Consider the following 17,823-nt stretch of genomic DNA (forward strand, 5'->3'; position numbering starts at 1 on the left):
ATCAAAACGTAGATATGAAACGTGGGCTTTATCCATACCTGTATCATAAAATGACATAAAATCAAAGAAATTAAACTGGTTAATTATGGAAAAGAGCTTCAGTCACTTTCACTGTAGTGTGCGCATTAACCAAGCTTAGTACTACAAGAACCATAATGCATCATTTCATTCTCGGTCAGGAAGAAACATGGCTGCTCACTGTTCAACGACGGTATTTTTATTTACGTTTCGTTTGTTTTCTGCTTTACGACAAACAGAAGAAGAAATGGCTTATTTTGGTAGGGATTCTGAGTAAAAGTTAAATAATAAAAACTGCTAGAGTTTCATTAAGGCGACTTTGTTTTCCCAGTCGGTGTGACACAGTTCCCGACAGTGTGATTTTTTTTTTTCTTTCAATTTTCGCTGAGCTGTCAGCTGCTCGTTGGTGTCGGTGCTTTGCTAGCGCGCTAAGCTACCCAAACGACTGCAAATTTCATCCGGTACTAGCCGCAATGTTTAGTCCCGTAAAGTCTTCTTACTTCAGAGTCAGTCCGGCCATTGTCAACAGAGAACTCGGCAAAACCAAGATGAGATAGCAAGAGGGCACGTCGGAGTGCTAACACACGATTTACTGCAAGGCTGAACCCCAGCATAAGCGAGACACAACGGAGTAATAACCAAACAAACCCCCTAACGCAGCATGTTTGGGAATCTATTTGAGGAGGAGGAAGAGGAAGGCTTCTCTTCGACTTCCTCCAAGGGAAGAGTTTCAAAGGTGGGCGATGAGCCACCTCCACCTCGAGGAAGAAGCAATCTGTGCGGCATCAAAAACCAGGGAGGGACCTGCTATCTGAACTCTCTGCTCCAGACCCTGCTCTTCACCCCCGAGTTCAGAGGTGAGGATAAGTGATCCTCCCTCCAGTGGTGCTCATAATAATAAGGGGACAGTTTTTGCTTCTTTTTTGTTTAACATATTTGTTTTGTGGTGTATGTATGCAGAGGAGCTGTTCAGTTTGGTTCCAGATGAATTAGGATGCCTGGAAGACAAAGACAAACCAGAGGCTAAAGTATGTGTATGCATGGTTAATGTAGGTGCAGTTTCCATGGGTCTTTTTGTAAAAGTTTAATGAGGTTTGTTTTTCTTCTTCTCAGGTCAGAGTGATCCCATTGGAGCTTCAGAGGCTCTTTGCCCATCTGTTGCTAGTGGACCAGCAGAGTGCTTCCACTGCCGGCCTTACTGACAGCTTTGGCTGGAACAGCAGTGAGGTATGTGCACTTTATTTGCTTCATGGAGGAGGAGAAAGAGAGGCTTGAGTTACATGTCTAATTTCAGTGATGGATTTACCCACCAGTAATGTCAAATGCTAGAGAACAGTCAACCACAGTTGTAAGAGATTAAACCTATAACAGACCAAAGCTTGCACTTTTCATGTCTTTATTGAACACACTGAATGATTCCTCACAGTGCAGGCAAGACGTGTTCTTCCAACACATTTCTGGGACTCATTGTTTGGGGCTGCTGTGCTACTTCAAGGCCCGGATGCCTTGCAGTAAGTTGAGAAAACAATGGTAGATCAATACCTTTTACAGGAGACTGTCAGGATAGGGCGGTGCATGATCTCAGGAGATGTTGGTTGATGCACCAGGACAATGAGTCATCAAAACATATAAACTGACAAAAGAATGCTTTGGCACAGTTTTTTGTTTTTTTTTCTTTGATCCAAAATTCTTCTTCGGTGTCTCTACAGTTACAGGAAGCGGGCTGTTTTTCATACTTATTACTTGGTGCAGTCAGTAAAGACATGACAACTATTTGTTGGTTATTAGTTTAGTCAGGTAGTGTTGTCCATAATTACACAATCCACATTTATGTAGCTTATGGCACATAGTTACCTCTTTGTTTACATAAATCCTACCTGGAACCACCACGAGTACACGGAACAGGGAAACTTAACAAGGAAACAAAGGCCTGTTTGAGAATATAACGGAAGTTTCCGGGCATCACCGATGCAAACAATAAAAGTATTTATGTGATCTCAAAAGGATCTTCTAATCAGCTAAAAACATCTGTTATAGTTCTGTTTATTTACTACCTAATTGTTTATGTCACACTTTGGGTTAGCTCGAAGTACTGTTAAAAGTAATAACTGTCCTTTAGTGTCGTGTATCAATGGTTCAGGCTTCTGGTGGTGTGGGGGATACTTGGCACACTTTTGATCCTTTCTTTTGGGTTCCTTAGTACCAACTGAGCGTTGTTTAAACACCACAGCCTATCTGAGTATTGTTAATAATCATGTCCATATCTTTATGACAGCAATGTACCCATCGCCTAATGGCTGCTATGGCTGCTTCTGGCAGGATTACGTGCCATGTCAATAAGCTAAAATCATTTCAAACTGTTTTTTTGAACATGGTAGTGAGTGCACTGTACTCAAATGACCCCCACAGTCACCAGATCTATAGATCAAATAGATCACCTTTGGGATGTGGTGGAACAGGAGATTTTTATCATGGATGCACAGCCAGCATATCTGCAGGAACTGTGTGTCGCTATCATCTCAATGTGGCCCAGAATGTCGGAGAAATATTTCCAGCAACTTGTTGAATCAGTGCCATGAAGAATTAAGGCAGTTCTTAAGGCAAAAATAGGTCCAACCTGGTACTAAAAACATGTACCTAATAAAGTGGTATATATTTACTGGAAGGGAAGCCGTGGATGTTAATTGAATGCAGATTTTACTTAACCCTAACCCTAACCTTGTCTGTAGTTGCTGGGCAGCTAGCTGTCTGACATCAGTCTGATAGGAAGTACTCACTGAGGTTAAACTCCAGGATCAATTCCAAATTTAAGGATAATCTTACATCAATATTTCATAATTGGACAATATAAACACCACCATTTGCCTCCATAAAAATACTACTCAGTCTGTGCTGTAGCTTTGCTGTCTTCAGATTCAACTTTGCCTCTTGTTTTTCCCCTTTTGTGGACCTAACAATCTAATTCTGTGTACGTGTGACAGTTAACAGAAACTGGATTTTAGACACACCAACTTTTATCAGCCCACAACTGGAATGCCATTTTGTCTGGAGCCTGTTCAGCCGCCTGCAAGCAAAATTAATACAATAAGAAAGAACAGAAAGAAACAGAATTTGCCACAGGGCATGCAAACCACATGTTCCAAGTGAAAACTGTACATTCTGTGATATGTTTAAACTTGAAGCAGTGCTCTAAAACCTTTGAAATATGATGTGCCGGAGAGATCATTTGTGTATTCGAGTTAAAATGTTGGGGAAAAAAGTTGCTGTGTGTTATTTACTGATTTAAGGTAAAGAATGAATAGCTATCGCCCTTACTTACTACAGTTTTAGTGCAGTTTAAAATATACTGTATATGTTGAAGTCATTGATAAAGTAAAAGATTTAAATGTACCTGTAGGGTCCAACAGATATATAAATTTACGTTATTATTCTCTTATTGTCACTAATGTTTTGATATTTTTTTCAATTTACAAACCATAATGCAGAAATAATTTAGAAATGATGTCATCACATAGTTTGTACACAAAAACTTCTGGTATTAGTGTTTACAGCACTCGTCACTGTCTGCAGCACATGCAGCAGAGTAGCATCACAGCTGAGGACGCTGCAAAGACAAGCAGCGTATTCATGTTGTGTTGAAAACTACATGAAACAGATTGCCATAAAACTTAATGAGCAAGCATCCCATTGTTTTTCTTTTCATTTCTCTGCATCGTCTCACAAAAACCCAGGGTTACTTGTTCCACATTGTATTGAAGAAAAGAAATTAGCATCAACAATAATACAAGTAAATTTAATAAATATATAAGGCAGGGGGCAGAAATGTAAACACTGAATCTGCTCAGAGTTTTTACTCAGGCTGGATTGACTCTTATTTATTTATAGGTAGTATTGGATCTGTGGCACATTTTTTTTGTTTGTTCCTAAATTGATTCTTTCTTTGTTGTCATGTTGTTATTTTTTTTTTTTTAAGGGAACAAATCAGCATGATGTGCAGGAGCTGAACAGGATTTTGTTCAGTGCATTGGAGCACTCTCTTGTGGGCACCAGTGGCAGTACATTTATTCACCGTCTCTACCATGGAACCATTGTCAACAGTATCGTCTGCAAGGAGTGTGGAAATGTCAGCCAGAGACAGGTGTGTGCAAACCCAAACTCATGACATTACAGAACACGATGCAATAAAATGCATCTTGAATGCAAAGAGAACAATAATCAATGAACCTAATTTGTTTGTCTTCTTCAGGAGGACTTCCTGGACCTGACAGTGTGTGTTTGTGGTCTGTCTAGTCTGGAAGACGCTTTGTGGAACATGTTTGTGGCAGAAGAGCTGTTTGAGGGCAATAACCTGTACCGCTGTGCACAGTGTGACAGACTGGTCACTGCTGCCAAGGTCAGTGCCAATTTTCAGACAGCGTAAATACAGCAGTGAAGAATACAATGCAGTAAACATTTGTACTTTTTTACCATGCTCGACATTACAATGATTTCTTCCACTTTATTTACATTAACAATATGTAATTTGTTCTTTCTCACCATTCTTATTATTCAGTCTGCCAAGCTGAGGAAGCTCCCTCCATTCATGACTATGTCTTTACTGAGATTCAGCTTTGACTTTGCCAAATGTGAGCGATACAAGGAGACAGGACGTTACAGCTTCCCCCTCACCATCAACCTACGACCTTTTTGTGAACAGGTACTTGGGAAATTTGAAATTTAGCTTATGCAACACACTTTGCTGCATTAAAATGGCTTTTACTGTTATTTCCCCCCTCCCACAGGCTGATGGAGATGACTCTGATTACTCCTATGAGCTCTTCTCTGTCATCATCCATAAGGGAGGCTGCTATGGTGGCCACTACCATGTTTACATCAAGGATGTGGATAAACTTGGTCGATGGGAGCCACCGGTGAGCAAAAGAGATGAGCCAAAAGAAAGTACACCCTCTTTTAATTCAAAGGTTTTTACATATCAGAACATGATCGAAATGATCTGGTCCTTACCAGGTCTCAGGTAACTACAATCTCAGATGAACAGCAACACATGACATATTATTAATGTGTCATTATTTATTTAACAACAAGTAAGCCAAAATGCATACTAAGTACACCCCATGATTCAGTGGCTTGTAGAACAACATTTAGAAGCAATAAGTGAGAGACTTTATCAGTCTCTCACATCATTGTGGAGGAATTTTGGCCCACTCATGTTGGCAGTCATTATGGCACAGCTCTCTTGAAATCCTATCACAACATTTCAGTCAGGTTGAGGTCTGTATTTTGACGGTGCCATTGCAACACTTTGATTTCTTTCTTTTGTTCAGATGCATTTTTGCAAACCTAACCTGTGCTGTTCTTTTTAGAAACAACGGTCTTTTTCTTGGCAACCCTTCCAAAACAAGCTGTACTTGCTCAGTCTTTTTTTAATTCTACTGGGATGAGCTTAAACATTTAACACACTAACTGAGGCCTTTAGAGTCTGAGATGTAACTCCTGGGTTTTCTGCAGTTTCTCTGAGCATTGCAGGGTCTGACCCTGAGGTGAGTTTGCTAGGGTGTCCATTCCTGGGAAGATTGGCAGCTGTTTTGAATGTTTTCCACTCGAGAATAATCTTTCTCACTGTAGGATTATGGGCTTCAGATTGTCTGGAAATTGTTTAGGCGCCAACAACTACTTCTCTTAAGATCACTCTGATATCCTTCCTTCTTTGCGTTGTATCTGGTGCGTTGTTAACACGCACCAGAACTTCAAATTGTCAAAACTTCTGCTTTTATAGAGGTGGTTACATTTATGTAATCATTTAATCAGGTGCATTTGATTATGAGGACCTATCTGCTACTTACCCTCTTAATAATGACACCGTGTAATATGTCACATGTTATTATTCATCTGAGGTTGCCTAATTTTAATATCTGGAGATCAGGGTGTACTTTCTTTTTATGATGACAGTATACTAACCGCCCGTACTTGCACTAATATTTTAGAATATGATACACATTGATTTTCTTTGTGTACTATTATCAGCAAATTAAGAAAAGCTTCTCATTGTCAGGAGGAAGACTGCAAACCTAAAACTCAAAAGAAAGCCAAAGTGGAGCTTAAGGAAGTGTTGGAGCCAAAACTTCAAGAAGATGACCCGTTGTCCATCGTCACCACTATTATTGCCCAGGTACTGCATGAAAAATCGTAATTCTCATTTTGATGTTTTTGAGTTTTGACCAGCATTGAGACGCTGATGAATAATGAATAAAATGCTGTTTCTTTGCTGTCCACTAGGAGTCATCAAAGAGTGTCCTGCTGGACCAGCTGGGCCAGAAACTCATGAATAAGATTGGTTCATCATGGAACAAAAAGTTCAGAAAACAGTATGGACCCATTTGCAAGGTATCATTAGTTTTAGGTTTTGACTATTTAACTAAGCTTCTGTCATTTTGTGTGCATGCAAAACCTGAATCCTGTTGCAATGCTTGGTCTTTTATAATTTAGTTCCTGCAGTCGCACAATGATGTTTTCATGATGGTGTCCAATGGCACTCGAGTGGCGCTTAAGGCAAACCCACCAAGCCCGGCGACTGAGCTCCCCAGCCCTGCAGAGCTTACCTCAAACTCTGATCCTTCACCAGCTCCAGTCTCAGGAGCTTCTGAGCCACAGCTTGCACTAAACCAGAAGCCAGAACCGGAACCAGAGGTACTAAAGCAACAAGCTTTGTATCAGGAATGCAGAGTTTAAATTACAGTCCAGTCTCAAGTCTTTTGAAGCCTCGAGTTTGTTTTTCTTCAGATTCCTGGTAGACATCTTGTGATTACTTTGATCCCTGTTTTCTCACGGAGCATCCTCCTGTCTGTCAGCAGGGTAGCCACTGGTTTGACCTCAATGACTCAACTGTGACCTCCATCAGGGAGTCGGACATAGAGAAGCAGTTCCAGGGCAAAGAGAGCGCCTACATGCTGTTTTACAGAAAAACACAGCTGCACAGGCCCAGTGAAGGTAATGAATACCATGTTTTGCATTTGTAATGGAAAGATTATATCCGCCTAGTTCGACAGGGGAAGGAAATGGGGGAGAGGTGAAGTTAAAGAGTTCAGAGGGTTCTTGTTAACATAAGGATCAGTTAATTGTTGATTTAATCTAAATGACTAGATACAAGTAGTAATAAAAGTAATAATAAAAAGACTAGCTAATTGTTTTATACTTTCTTTTCCAGCTCTAAACAACCCCCAGTATAAAGTTCCTTCTCACCTCATCCAGATGGCTCAGGAGGAGAATATCAGACTGCAGCAGCTGCGGTATAGAAATGAATAAATTAATACATGATACTCTCATCAGTTCACCTGAAGCTGTTTAGTATCTGACTCACAATCATGACAGTCCAGCTGTATCTTAAATTTAAACCAAAAAACAAATAGAAAAAATGAGAAATCTGAGCTACTTATGGAGGTTATTCATAGGAGTTTCTTTGCTTTTGTTACAGTGAAGAGTTTGAAGCCACTAATAACACAGTGGAGCTGCGTCTGCACCTGGCTCCCTCCTATAGGCTAGAAAACGGAGCTCTGCAACCAGTCAGGAACGAACCAAGCGGCAGCACTGCTCTGAGTTTTGACCGTAGAAAGACTGTGGGAGACCTGCGATTAGCTATTTATCAGGTATTGTACCTCTGAAATCAGCAGCTGTTCTATGTTGAAGTCCTGAAGGTAACAATAACAATAAGCTGTTTGTTTAGATGCAGGAATTCTGGGAGGGAGATATGGCTCTGACTGTGGCCAAGAGTCTTCCAGCAGGTTTACACCTCTACAATACTCTCACAGGTTAGAACCTTAAATAAAGGCTTAAATAGAGCTTAAATAGGGGGTAGTGATTTATTTATTATGTAACTACACTCTGTTTTCTTTCTGTACAGATGACAGTGTTTCCCTGTACAGTGCAGGCATCTGCACAAACACAGAGCTGTTTGTGTGGAATGGCAGAGAGGTGAGGAGAGGCATGATTCATCACCTGCTTTGTTGGTCGATAACTGGCATCTAAAATGTTTTTTATGATCTTTTCAGGTGTGTGGTGCATCTGTTTTGACTGGGGCTGAGTGGGAGCCCGTCCTGCTGACTGTGGTGCGTCCCTTTTTAGGTGATGATGTGGATAAAGAGGTGGAGGAAGATGTGGAGAGTGAGGAGAACAGAAAAGGTTTTGAAAATGGTGGTCCAGGGCTCAAGAGGGAGGCAAGAGGGTTTGCTGGTGGTGTGACTCTTGGGGAGGTGAGGGACGCACTCGGGGAACCTAAGGAAAGCCTGCTGTGCCAAGAACATAAGGGAGGCAAAAAAAGGGAAGAGGAGGCAGGAGAAGGTGGAGGGTCAAGTGGATGGAGAGTTTTCCCCCCTGATGACATGCAGCGGACACTGAAGGAGCTGTCGCTGAAAGATGGAGATGCACTGTTGGTGCTGGAGCCACAGTCATTTGACAGCAGGTAAGTTTCCTATCATGTGCTAAGCATTATGTAAGGCTTTCTTTATGTGTTTGTTTTAAAACCTTCTTCCCAACTGTCTTTAGCATCTTCACTCGAAATGGAGATGTTGTCACTGTGACTACACCGTCTGACTGCCGCTGGCTCCAGGTGGAGTTCCGGCCTATTGTGAAAGGAGGTGAAGGGAACAAGGAAGAGGAGAATATTAAGAAAATCAAGGTTCCAGCCACAGGAAATATGGTCAGTACTTTGTTTGTGGCTGTCTCTGCTTCCTTTATATCTCTTTATTTAAGAGATATTTAGAATTACTTGATGTTTCTTTCCCACAGCTGCTTTCTGAGGTGAAACAGAGGGCCATAGAGGAGCTGCAGTTACAGGATCAAACCCCAGGCAAGATGCATACTGTTATGGAAAGCTGCAGCACTACACAAGCACATCAATACTTCATATTAAATGTACAGGGTTTATCAAAAAGAATGATCAAATTTCAAATAGCCATATTTTTGTTAAAAGTAATGGACTTAGAAGTTTGCAGGAAATTTTAAAATAAATGCCTGAATATAGTTTTAGATACAAAACTTATGTTTACAAGTGCTCAATATGTCCCCCTCCAGACTCATGGCATATGTCCATATGATAGTCAAACTGGGCCCATACTGTTGCGAGCATGTCTGGAGTCATTGCACATGATGCTGTTATTATCCTATGTAGTGGCTCTTTGAAATCAAATCGAGTCTTTTTGTTACACAGTTAGAAACTTAACACAGGTTTTTATGTTTTGTTTTGTTTGTTTGTTTTTTACCTTTTTATATCTTTAATTTAACAGCTATGTAAACAACAGACAGGTTTTGGGATTTTTCAAAGCAGGAAAAGCACAGGTGTAATTATTAGCATTAATGTTAGATATATTACATATAGCTGAGTTAGAGCTGCTGTTTTTTTTTTTGTTTTGTTTTTTTTGTTTTTTAGTACACAAAAAGTAACACATTTTGTTTCCTCCAAGTTTCTATTCAGGCAGTTACAGAGTGTATTTTTGTGTAAGGTTTTTAAATGTACGCTCCTAAGCTGGCCATTTTTCCTGCTTCACTGACCAGGTGCAGAGTACTGTTTGAGGCAGTCTGACTGCACAGGGAAACTCCTTCCTCCAGGTACTGTGTCATTTGTTACCTCAGGGTAATTTTAATAGTGCAGATCACTTAGAGCTGGAAATCCCCCTCATTTTGCCAAAATATTTAGATTTGCTTTCCTTTACAGTTTTCCCTTATTAAAAGTTGAAGCGGTACACCCCCCCTGCTTTTAATTTTCTTCTCATCATGTGCCTTTGAAATCTTAAAACACGTTTATGAATCGCACTTGTGTCGTCCTATTCTCGTTTGCCTGACAGTGTGTGAGGAATCGAGCGTTCGGGATGCAGGGGTGCGACTCATGACCACACTGACTCTCTGTCCGGGTACTAGCCCCAAGGCATCGCAGGTGTGTCTTTTATTTGAAGTCTTCAATGACGTCTCTTTTACTTGCAGCTGCACTGAACAAAGTTGCAGAACCTTTAATCAAGACCTGCATTTTAAAAGGACAAAAACAAATCATGGCACATTTAAAAAGCTTGTTTGAAGTTTAGAAATTTACACCTTGCTTTGCAGCTTTTCTTGCACTTTACTGTGGGTGCAGCTCCCTCTGCTGGCATGGAGATGGACATAATTGTGGAGAAGACTAGCACTGTTAAAGAGGTAAGGAAATAAAACTGCACATCATACTTCTAAAAATGTGCACTGAATAAAAATGTGTAATATTTTCTTTGCAGTGTCTAAAGACAATGCTGGACACAGTTGGACTTGATGGTAAAACACTTTTTTACTTTGGTTTTCCTATTGTATGTTTGCATTTGCTTTAGCCTCAGCATTTGTGAATTTAGCATTCCTTTTCACAAAGATGATCTCATTATTTATAAATGTGTTTTTAGGCACATGTTGGCACTTGAGGAGGCTTGATTGGTGTGAGGAGGTTGGAGAGCCACTTATGGATGAGGTAAATGAGTAGAGAACTGTTTTAATATGTCAATATGGTGTGCTTAAGTCAAAAGCCCCTTTTACCTGCTTACCAGTTGTTTTTGTTTTTGTTTACATAGTTTCCAAGTACCAAGTTAAAGATTGTAGGTCTGTGATCAACAAGTGGTATTTCATTTTAATTTTCCGAGTTTTCCCGAGTTTTTTTATTTGTTTGTTTTTTGAGGGTTGACTAATTCTTATTTGTGATGATGATGGACAGGAAGATCTGTAGTGAGGGAACTGGTCAGGTGGAGGCATGCACTAAATAGAAGAGGAAGGAAAGTTAATAGAAGCAAGATAGAGAATGCATGCGTGTGAATGAAAGGGAGACATGTTTAACAGTGAAGATGCACATATTTTAAACACTTGGGGTCAACCATGCAAATGCAGGGGGTTGGTGTGACAGAGAAAGATGCTAGAGATAGGTAGAGCACCAAGAAGAAGGCAATTGATTAATTAATTCACTGTTTAAATGTTGCAATTAGTGTAAGTGACAGTAAAATAGTTTCATTATTACTCTGATATCATCTCCTCAGTAGACGTTACCCACATATGTTCCAGTGCACATGACTAATAAATCTTTATGGCCTTTCATTTTCAGGATGCTTCTCTGTCAGAGCTGAAGATCGGCAATGGAGAGACATTAGTTGTCACAGAAGGACATTTGCCTTCGAAGGTACTTCAGTGTTTTGAATGTAGTTGTGGATTAATGATTTGTTATAGCTTTATGTAGTGCTTTAGCATTTTTATGTCTTGTTTTTCCCATCAGGGTTTCCTCAAGATATCTATATGGCTGTACTGGGATCCAAAAATCATGGAAAGAGATTTTAATCACACAGAGAACGGGCCTGCTGAGGGGCAGATGCCTGCAGGAACAACACACAATCAGTTACCTCCTGTATGTAATGGAAACGCTGCAGAGCTCAGACGTGTGGGGCAGATAGAGATATCAGATGAGGCCACTCTGGAGGACCTCAAAACTCAGGTAAACTGTTTTGGTTGTGTATGTGCTGTCTCTTGTAGCTGTTAGTTAGCTATTTTCAGATGAAAAAATGCTCCCTTTGCTCTTTTAGGTTTTGACGCTGCCTGCCCTTCAGGAAGTGTGTGTGCCCACCACTGGATTCATGCGTGTTTGGCAGCTGGAGGGACGGAAGTTAGCCCGAATCCTCAGAGGACCACAAGCCACACTCAGGTCTGAATGCTGTACTCTCATTCGTACATTAATGGTCAGAAGATTGTTTTTATTATTGACAGATGAAGAACACTGAGTGATTTCTTCCTGATATCCTTTTCGTTTCTCCTTCTTCAGGAAGATGAAGCTGACCAGTGGTGCAGACCTTTGTGTGCAGACACTACTGAAAGAGGAAGATCTTGGGTAAGTATTATGTTACAGCTCTTTTCTTACAAAACTTAAACCAATGTAATATCTAAATAATTCATCATGAAGCCTGTCTGTTGCGCACATTTTTTACTTTTAGTAACATTTAAATATCTTTCCTTCTTTAACTGTTTCCTATTCACAAGGCCAAAAGAAGTGCTGCTCTATGTTAAAATGGGAATACCAGGAGAGAGGTCTTACTACCCTTCAGAGGAACTGGTTTGGAATGCGACCCATGATTCCTCGCCTCGCTCTTTACGCACTTGTCTGGCTGCACGATATGGCCTCTCTCCAGACTCTCTGCTGTTGGCCAAACACCAGCCAGACAAACACATCTGGGAGGAAATCTCCAACTGGGTACGATTAGATGAGGGAAGTTTCTTGAGTAGGAACCTGGTTGGGGGTGATACTGTATATACTCTCTTGCACATCTTGCATGCACTATTTTGTGCATGAAATTAGATTTGGCCTTCACTAAGTAGTTTGTCTTTAACTCTTAGACCCAACAGGTCTCCAAAAAGAAGAAGAAGAAAAAAACAGAATCACTCCTGGGAACACCATTCCACCTCAAAGATGGCGACACAGTTGGCGTCAAGGTAAATGCCTGTTTAATAAACTCTGTTCTGCTTTGGTTTCAGAGACACTCAGTCTGTTCTCCATACTTTCAGAATCTTTTGATTGACAACAACAGGAACTTTATCACTCTGGAGGACGAGCAGGGCCAGCAGAGGCTCAGAGAGGAGGCTGAGGAACGCAGGAAAGGGTGAGAGCCCTTGGATACATGTAACAGCAGGGAAAATGCTTCTTATTTAATGAGAAATTAATATTAGTGTTTTCACTCAGTCATTTTACAGCAATGGTGCAATCCATACAGACTGTGCCCATTGGTGTTTGTTATGTTTTATGTTATTTGTGACTCTTGCTTACTTTCAGAGGGCAGGCTGCAGGCGCTGGTGAATCACAGAAGAAAGCTGGACAGACCAAATCCAGGAAACCAGAGGTGGCACTCTCAATCAGTGTTGGGGAATTCAGATAGCGTCCTTCTTCCATTTGTATAGATCACAATGAACTGTGACACTACATGCACACACTGTGAGATGCCACATTGCAATTCGGACATCTGACATCAGTCTTGTGCCATTTGTTTTTCGAGTACTGTTTGCATACTGACTTTCTCCACAAATCTCCTAAATCAAACCCTAAACCGCTTCCTACTTCTCAACTTTCTGACGGACAAAGAGAAGGAATTTATTTTTGGCACTTTGATTTGCTGTTTTGTGATAACTGACTTGGATTTTCATCGTTCCTATGCAACATTTCTGTTTTTAATGGATTATCCATATTTGTCTCGATTCCTCCCTCTACAGATTTTCAAAATATGATAAATCTGTCTGATTTCTGCTTTCTGTTTTTTTTGGTGTGCGGATCATATTTTATATTCTGACACTGTTAGTTTCTCAAAGGCAAATTGTGTTTTGTCCACTCAGGGCTGGCAGTTATGAACTGACACATGTGCTTACTGGAGCTCCTGTTAATTATGAGCCAGTACAGGTCAAAATTTATACCTAAGCCACATGCCAGTGATCAATATTCTGGTATTCTTCAATAAATTGTTCTGAGTGACCAGCCAGTGCAGTAGGCAATTGCCTTCAATATGTCCTAATGTTCTTTAATAGTGACTACTTTTTATAACTAACCTGTCACTGTGCAGCACGAGCAACAATATTTCTCTGGATCAGCCGCTGTATTGATTTTAGGTTGATAAGGGAGAGGAGAGACAGGCCTTAATGTGGAGAAGCCTTAGTGCTGCTATGTCCTCCCTACCTCACTCTCTGCCTCTCTCTCTCTCTACCTCTTCTGCCCTGTCATTTCTTTTTCTGGTTTTCATAGTTTTATTTCCTTTTATTTCCTCTATTACTGTAAAGTACCATTAAGTATTTAGGCAATAACGCATTGGTTAAATTTTTGACTCTGTGCCCTTAACACTGAGTGTGACATGATGCATCAAATTAAGTATAATGGGAAAATAAATAATAATTGAAACATTATCCAGACTTTTGTAGGTGAAGATTAAAGTAAGATGATCTTCCTTTTACCTTTTTATTTCACATTCAGATTAGCTGTATAGAGCAGAAACATTTTGTTATAGAACTGTTTAAGATGCCAGTGATGCAGATATATTTACTGCTGAACTGAGTGTGTAGAAGTAAAGACCCATGAGGTGTCTTTGTGGAAAATTCATTGTTTTAGTTGCATGCACTATTTGTGAACTTCAGGGAATTTAAAAAATGACTCTTTAGATAAGTTATTTGAAAGAAGCGACAAATAATTACATTGTTGAATGAAATATGATGGGGATTTAATTTTCATACAAAAGATTTTCTAAGCTGCTTCGTTCATTAATCTGGCCTTGACATGTGCCAAGATGTTTCAAGTAGAAATGTTTTTGTTCTTTTTTTCAAAAATTTTTTGAAGCAGATACATAAAACTGTTCTACAATATACTCAGCAATAGATGGACTTCTTTTTGTATAATGTGGTATCGTTTACTAGTGTTAATGATTACATCTTTGGTGTCATTGATAAGGACTGATCTACTGTATTGTACCAGTGGACAACTGTTTGTACTCATGTCGGACTGTATTTGCAGAAAGTATTTTATGAACAATAAAGGTATACAATCATAATTACCTGTCATGTTAATGACAAATAGCTACTATTACATCAGTAATCTGTTAGTTTAAAACTGATTCTTATGGATTCCTTTCGAAAAATATTTAGTAAATCTTACATCTGGTGCAAACATTAAAGGACCACTGAGTATAATTAGGATTTCATACTAAATAATTAGGATTAACCAGATAATTCTCCATTTTGAAACATGGTATAAACAATATTTATTAAATACACTTTGGTTTTTATTCATTATGTCCCAAAATGAGTGACTGAGCTGATAAACTTAGCGGGAAAGTGTTTACAGATGTCAAGTCAGAAAGCTGGTTTCCCGGAGACTTCAATAGGACTGAAAGTCTTTTTACAAGCAAATCTATCACCATCTGGTGGCCTTCAGATAGAAGGGCAGGTTTAAGGTACTTTGGCATTGGCTTCTTTTTTCCGACCAGGATGCTAAGTCCATGCTTTACACTGTTGGTATGTGTCCTGCAGAGTAGTTCCTATGGATTTATTTAGTGGGATAACAAAGGATAAACCCTAGTGGTATGAGGATCCTGTGACTTTTACAACAAGTAGCTATTGCAGGGTCATCATCACCACAAGGTGTGGGGGATTATGTCTAATTTTTTTTCACTAAATTTAGTCATAAACCAAAATCTAAAAAGTTGAGGTATTTAAATACCTGCAGCCTCAGCTGCTAGGCACAAAAAGACGGATATTAAAAACAACCAAAGTGCTCATTCACAGTTTACTACAAAACCGCTGCTGCAGGTCTGGTTCTTTATTTCTGTCCATGCAATATCTACAGTTTGTCTTTATGTAATAACATTTTCTTTTCTACATGTTCTCACATTTTACAACATATTTACATAAATAGTGGATATTCTGGACAGAGGATGTAAAATAGCAGCAGAGAAGGCTCATGGATGCAGACATAAAGAGGGTTGATATGATAAAGGAGGATGGGATAGGATAGGGATGGAGGTAGATGATTTGCTATGACAAAAGGGAGCAGCTGAAATGGGAAATTATATATTTTCAACATCTGCGAGTCCCTGGTTCAAATCTCTTTGGAGTTCCCGTAAAAATCCGCTACATCAGCTAAACTACCCGCTGTGGCCAACCCTGCCGCCCTTTCAGGAGCAGCCGAAAGCAGCTGTCCAACATTTGAGCGTCCCACCTTTAACACCGAGACATGAAGAGCGCGTTCCATTTTGACCAATCACAGTCTTCAAGTGTTCGGGAAGATCCAATCAGGATTTCGCGCCACTGCTTACGTGACCACTCTCCGTTATCGTATTCATCAGAGGGGCGGGCCCGCTTCTGCGGCTCCAGGATTTAATCCACGGAAATTAGAGACACTGTCTGACAGTGTGACACAGAAGTGGAAGAACAACATCTGCAAAAATGGTTGAGGCTTTCTGCGCTACATGGAAACTGGTCGACAGCCAGAACTTTGATGACTACATGAAGGCACTCGGTGAGCAAAAAAACGCCTGTTGTACAGTTACCGTGATTTATTTATTTATTTTTTAACATTTATTTAAATATTTAAACTTTATTTAAACTTTGAGGAGAGAAAAAAACTTCTTAAAAATGGTTTCTATCATATTTCAGCACTAAAATCTGGATTTTTTTTTTTTTTTTTTTTTTTGACAGGTGTTGGCTTTGCCACAAGGCAAGTGGGTAATGTCACCAAACCAACTGTGGTGATCAGCCAGGATGGAGACAAGGTGGTGGTGAAAACTCAGAGCACCTTCAGGAACACTGAGCTCTCTGCCAAGCTGGGAGAGGAGTTTGATGAGACCACGCCTGATGACCGGCATGTCAAAGTAAGATGAGTAAAACTTGAGGGTGTGATCACTGATGATTTCCTTGTGCTGGTTATAAATAAAAAAAGTTGTTTTTTTCTGCTCGTAGTCGACCTTCTCCATGGATGGAGATAAATTTGTGCATGTGCAGAAGTGGGATGGCAAAGAGACCAAGTTTGTCAGAGAAATCAAGGATGGGAAGATGGTGATGGTAAGACCGCCTGTTCTGCTGGGATTAAATGTATCAGTTTTTAAGAGGCCTTTGAAAGCATCTTGTTCTGCAGGGAGGCTGGTTTATTTGCTATACAAATAAACCAGCCTCACCTTGTCTTTGCATATATGCAGCAACTCATAACATATGACCTCAACAGACTGAAATACTTGCTGAATAATCAGACGCTAATGTTAACTGCCAGTGTCTAAAACAGATTTTCTTTTTTCTTCTGCCTCCAGACGTTAACCTTTGAAGGAGTCCAGGCTGTCCGCACGTATGAGAAAGCCTAATTTTTAACATCTACTTGAAAGAGCAAATCATTCCAGCTATCAGGAAATGTTGTTTTCCTTATTATTATTCTTTTTTAAGTAAAAAAAGTGTTTTGACATTTTGCTGTGATTTGCACTTGTTTGAACATGAGATAAATATTTTGTAAGATCTTTTGTGAAGGCCTCAACAAAAGGGAAAATAAACTTCTGGGCTAAACTTTCTCAATGTCTCAAAGGTTCATCAGAAACAGGACAGACTACTCACTATTATTTATGACATTTTTCCTTTGAATGCAATTCCACATTTCTGCTCATATATGTCTGCTTCAATCGTGGGAACAGTCCGGTCCCTGTCAGAGTCTGCTACAGGTGACAGCTGCAGGGTGACGGTACAGGCTGGAGCCGACCATGCAGCACCAGCAGCCAGTCTGACCGTTGAACTTGCTGTGTGAATGCCCTTTAGTAACCCCCAGATGGTCAGAGATGGCGAGGAGCTGGGGGGAGGGTGGGGGTGGTGATGTCACTCGTCTCAAGATAATCCGGTTAAAGTTGTGGTGTCATTACGTAGAAGCATCATTCGATGCTGTGCGGACCAACCGTGACTAAATGCTGCCACTGGCGTGATGATAAGACAGGACACCGCGCAGGATGTAGACAGTTTGGATGCAATAGTCACTCTAGTGTTAGAGTTTGCAGCAAACCTTTGTCCAGCTGTGGGTTTTTATATCTCTAATACAAATATTATTTAACACTGTTTTAGTTCCCACATTTTAAGATGCTAAAGCCTCCCTTTTTCAGCTCTGTGCTGTGTCCAGCCTACTGAACACTGACTACAAGTGGCCATTCTTCTCATCTCAACACACACGCTGTTCAGTTTCTGGCCACCTTTGAATAGGCCGTAACACAAAGAAGCTGTGGTAACTGGAGTGGAACTCATTTGGCAGTGGCCAGATGAATTAATTTA

General features: G+C 40.2%; 2 protein-coding genes across 3 annotated transcripts; both read left to right on the forward strand.

Moving 5' to 3' along the window:
- The first annotated feature begins 186 nt into the window (after positions 1-186).
- Positions 187-14,579, forward strand: usp40 (ubiquitin specific peptidase 40). 2 transcript variants are annotated; one of them, XM_039603532.1, is made up of 31 exons: positions 187-875; positions 979-1,046; positions 1,132-1,245; positions 3,992-4,156; positions 4,265-4,411; positions 4,571-4,714; positions 4,800-4,928; positions 6,071-6,187; positions 6,295-6,402; positions 6,505-6,705; positions 6,867-7,005; positions 7,223-7,304; positions 7,490-7,661; positions 7,739-7,823; positions 7,916-7,986; positions 8,064-8,473; positions 8,557-8,710; positions 8,800-8,860; positions 9,565-9,618; positions 9,855-9,943; positions 10,111-10,197; positions 10,272-10,308; positions 10,431-10,495; positions 11,117-11,191; positions 11,285-11,500; positions 11,589-11,707; positions 11,825-11,890; positions 12,040-12,250; positions 12,394-12,489; positions 12,562-12,656; positions 12,827-14,579. In XM_039603532.1, exons 1-31 carry the CDS (start codon positions 680-682, stop codon positions 12,927-12,929), a joined length of 3,876 nt encoding a protein of 1,291 aa, XP_039459466.1. In that variant the 5' UTR covers positions 187-679; the 3' UTR covers positions 12,930-14,579. The 2 variants fall into 2 exon arrangements, with proteins under 2 accessions (XP_039459466.1, XP_031603028.1); XM_031747168.2 differs by having other exon boundaries at positions 6,870-7,005.
- Positions 14,580-15,890: 1,311 nt separating this feature from the next.
- Positions 15,891-17,081, forward strand: fabp7a (fatty acid binding protein 7, brain, a). Its single transcript, XM_031747174.2, has 4 exons — positions 15,891-16,045; positions 16,225-16,397; positions 16,486-16,587; positions 16,830-17,081. The coding sequence occupies exons 1-4, from the start codon at positions 15,973-15,975 to the stop codon at positions 16,878-16,880; spliced, it is 399 nt and encodes a 132-aa protein (XP_031603034.1). The 5' UTR covers positions 15,891-15,972; the 3' UTR covers positions 16,881-17,081.
- The last annotated feature ends 742 nt before the right edge of the window (positions 17,082-17,823 follow it).

Source organism: Oreochromis aureus, linkage group 19 (genome assembly GCF_013358895.1).
Source record: "Oreochromis aureus strain Israel breed Guangdong linkage group 19, ZZ_aureus, whole genome shotgun sequence".
Classification (NCBI taxonomy): Eukaryota; Metazoa; Chordata; class Actinopteri; order Cichliformes; family Cichlidae; genus Oreochromis; species Oreochromis aureus.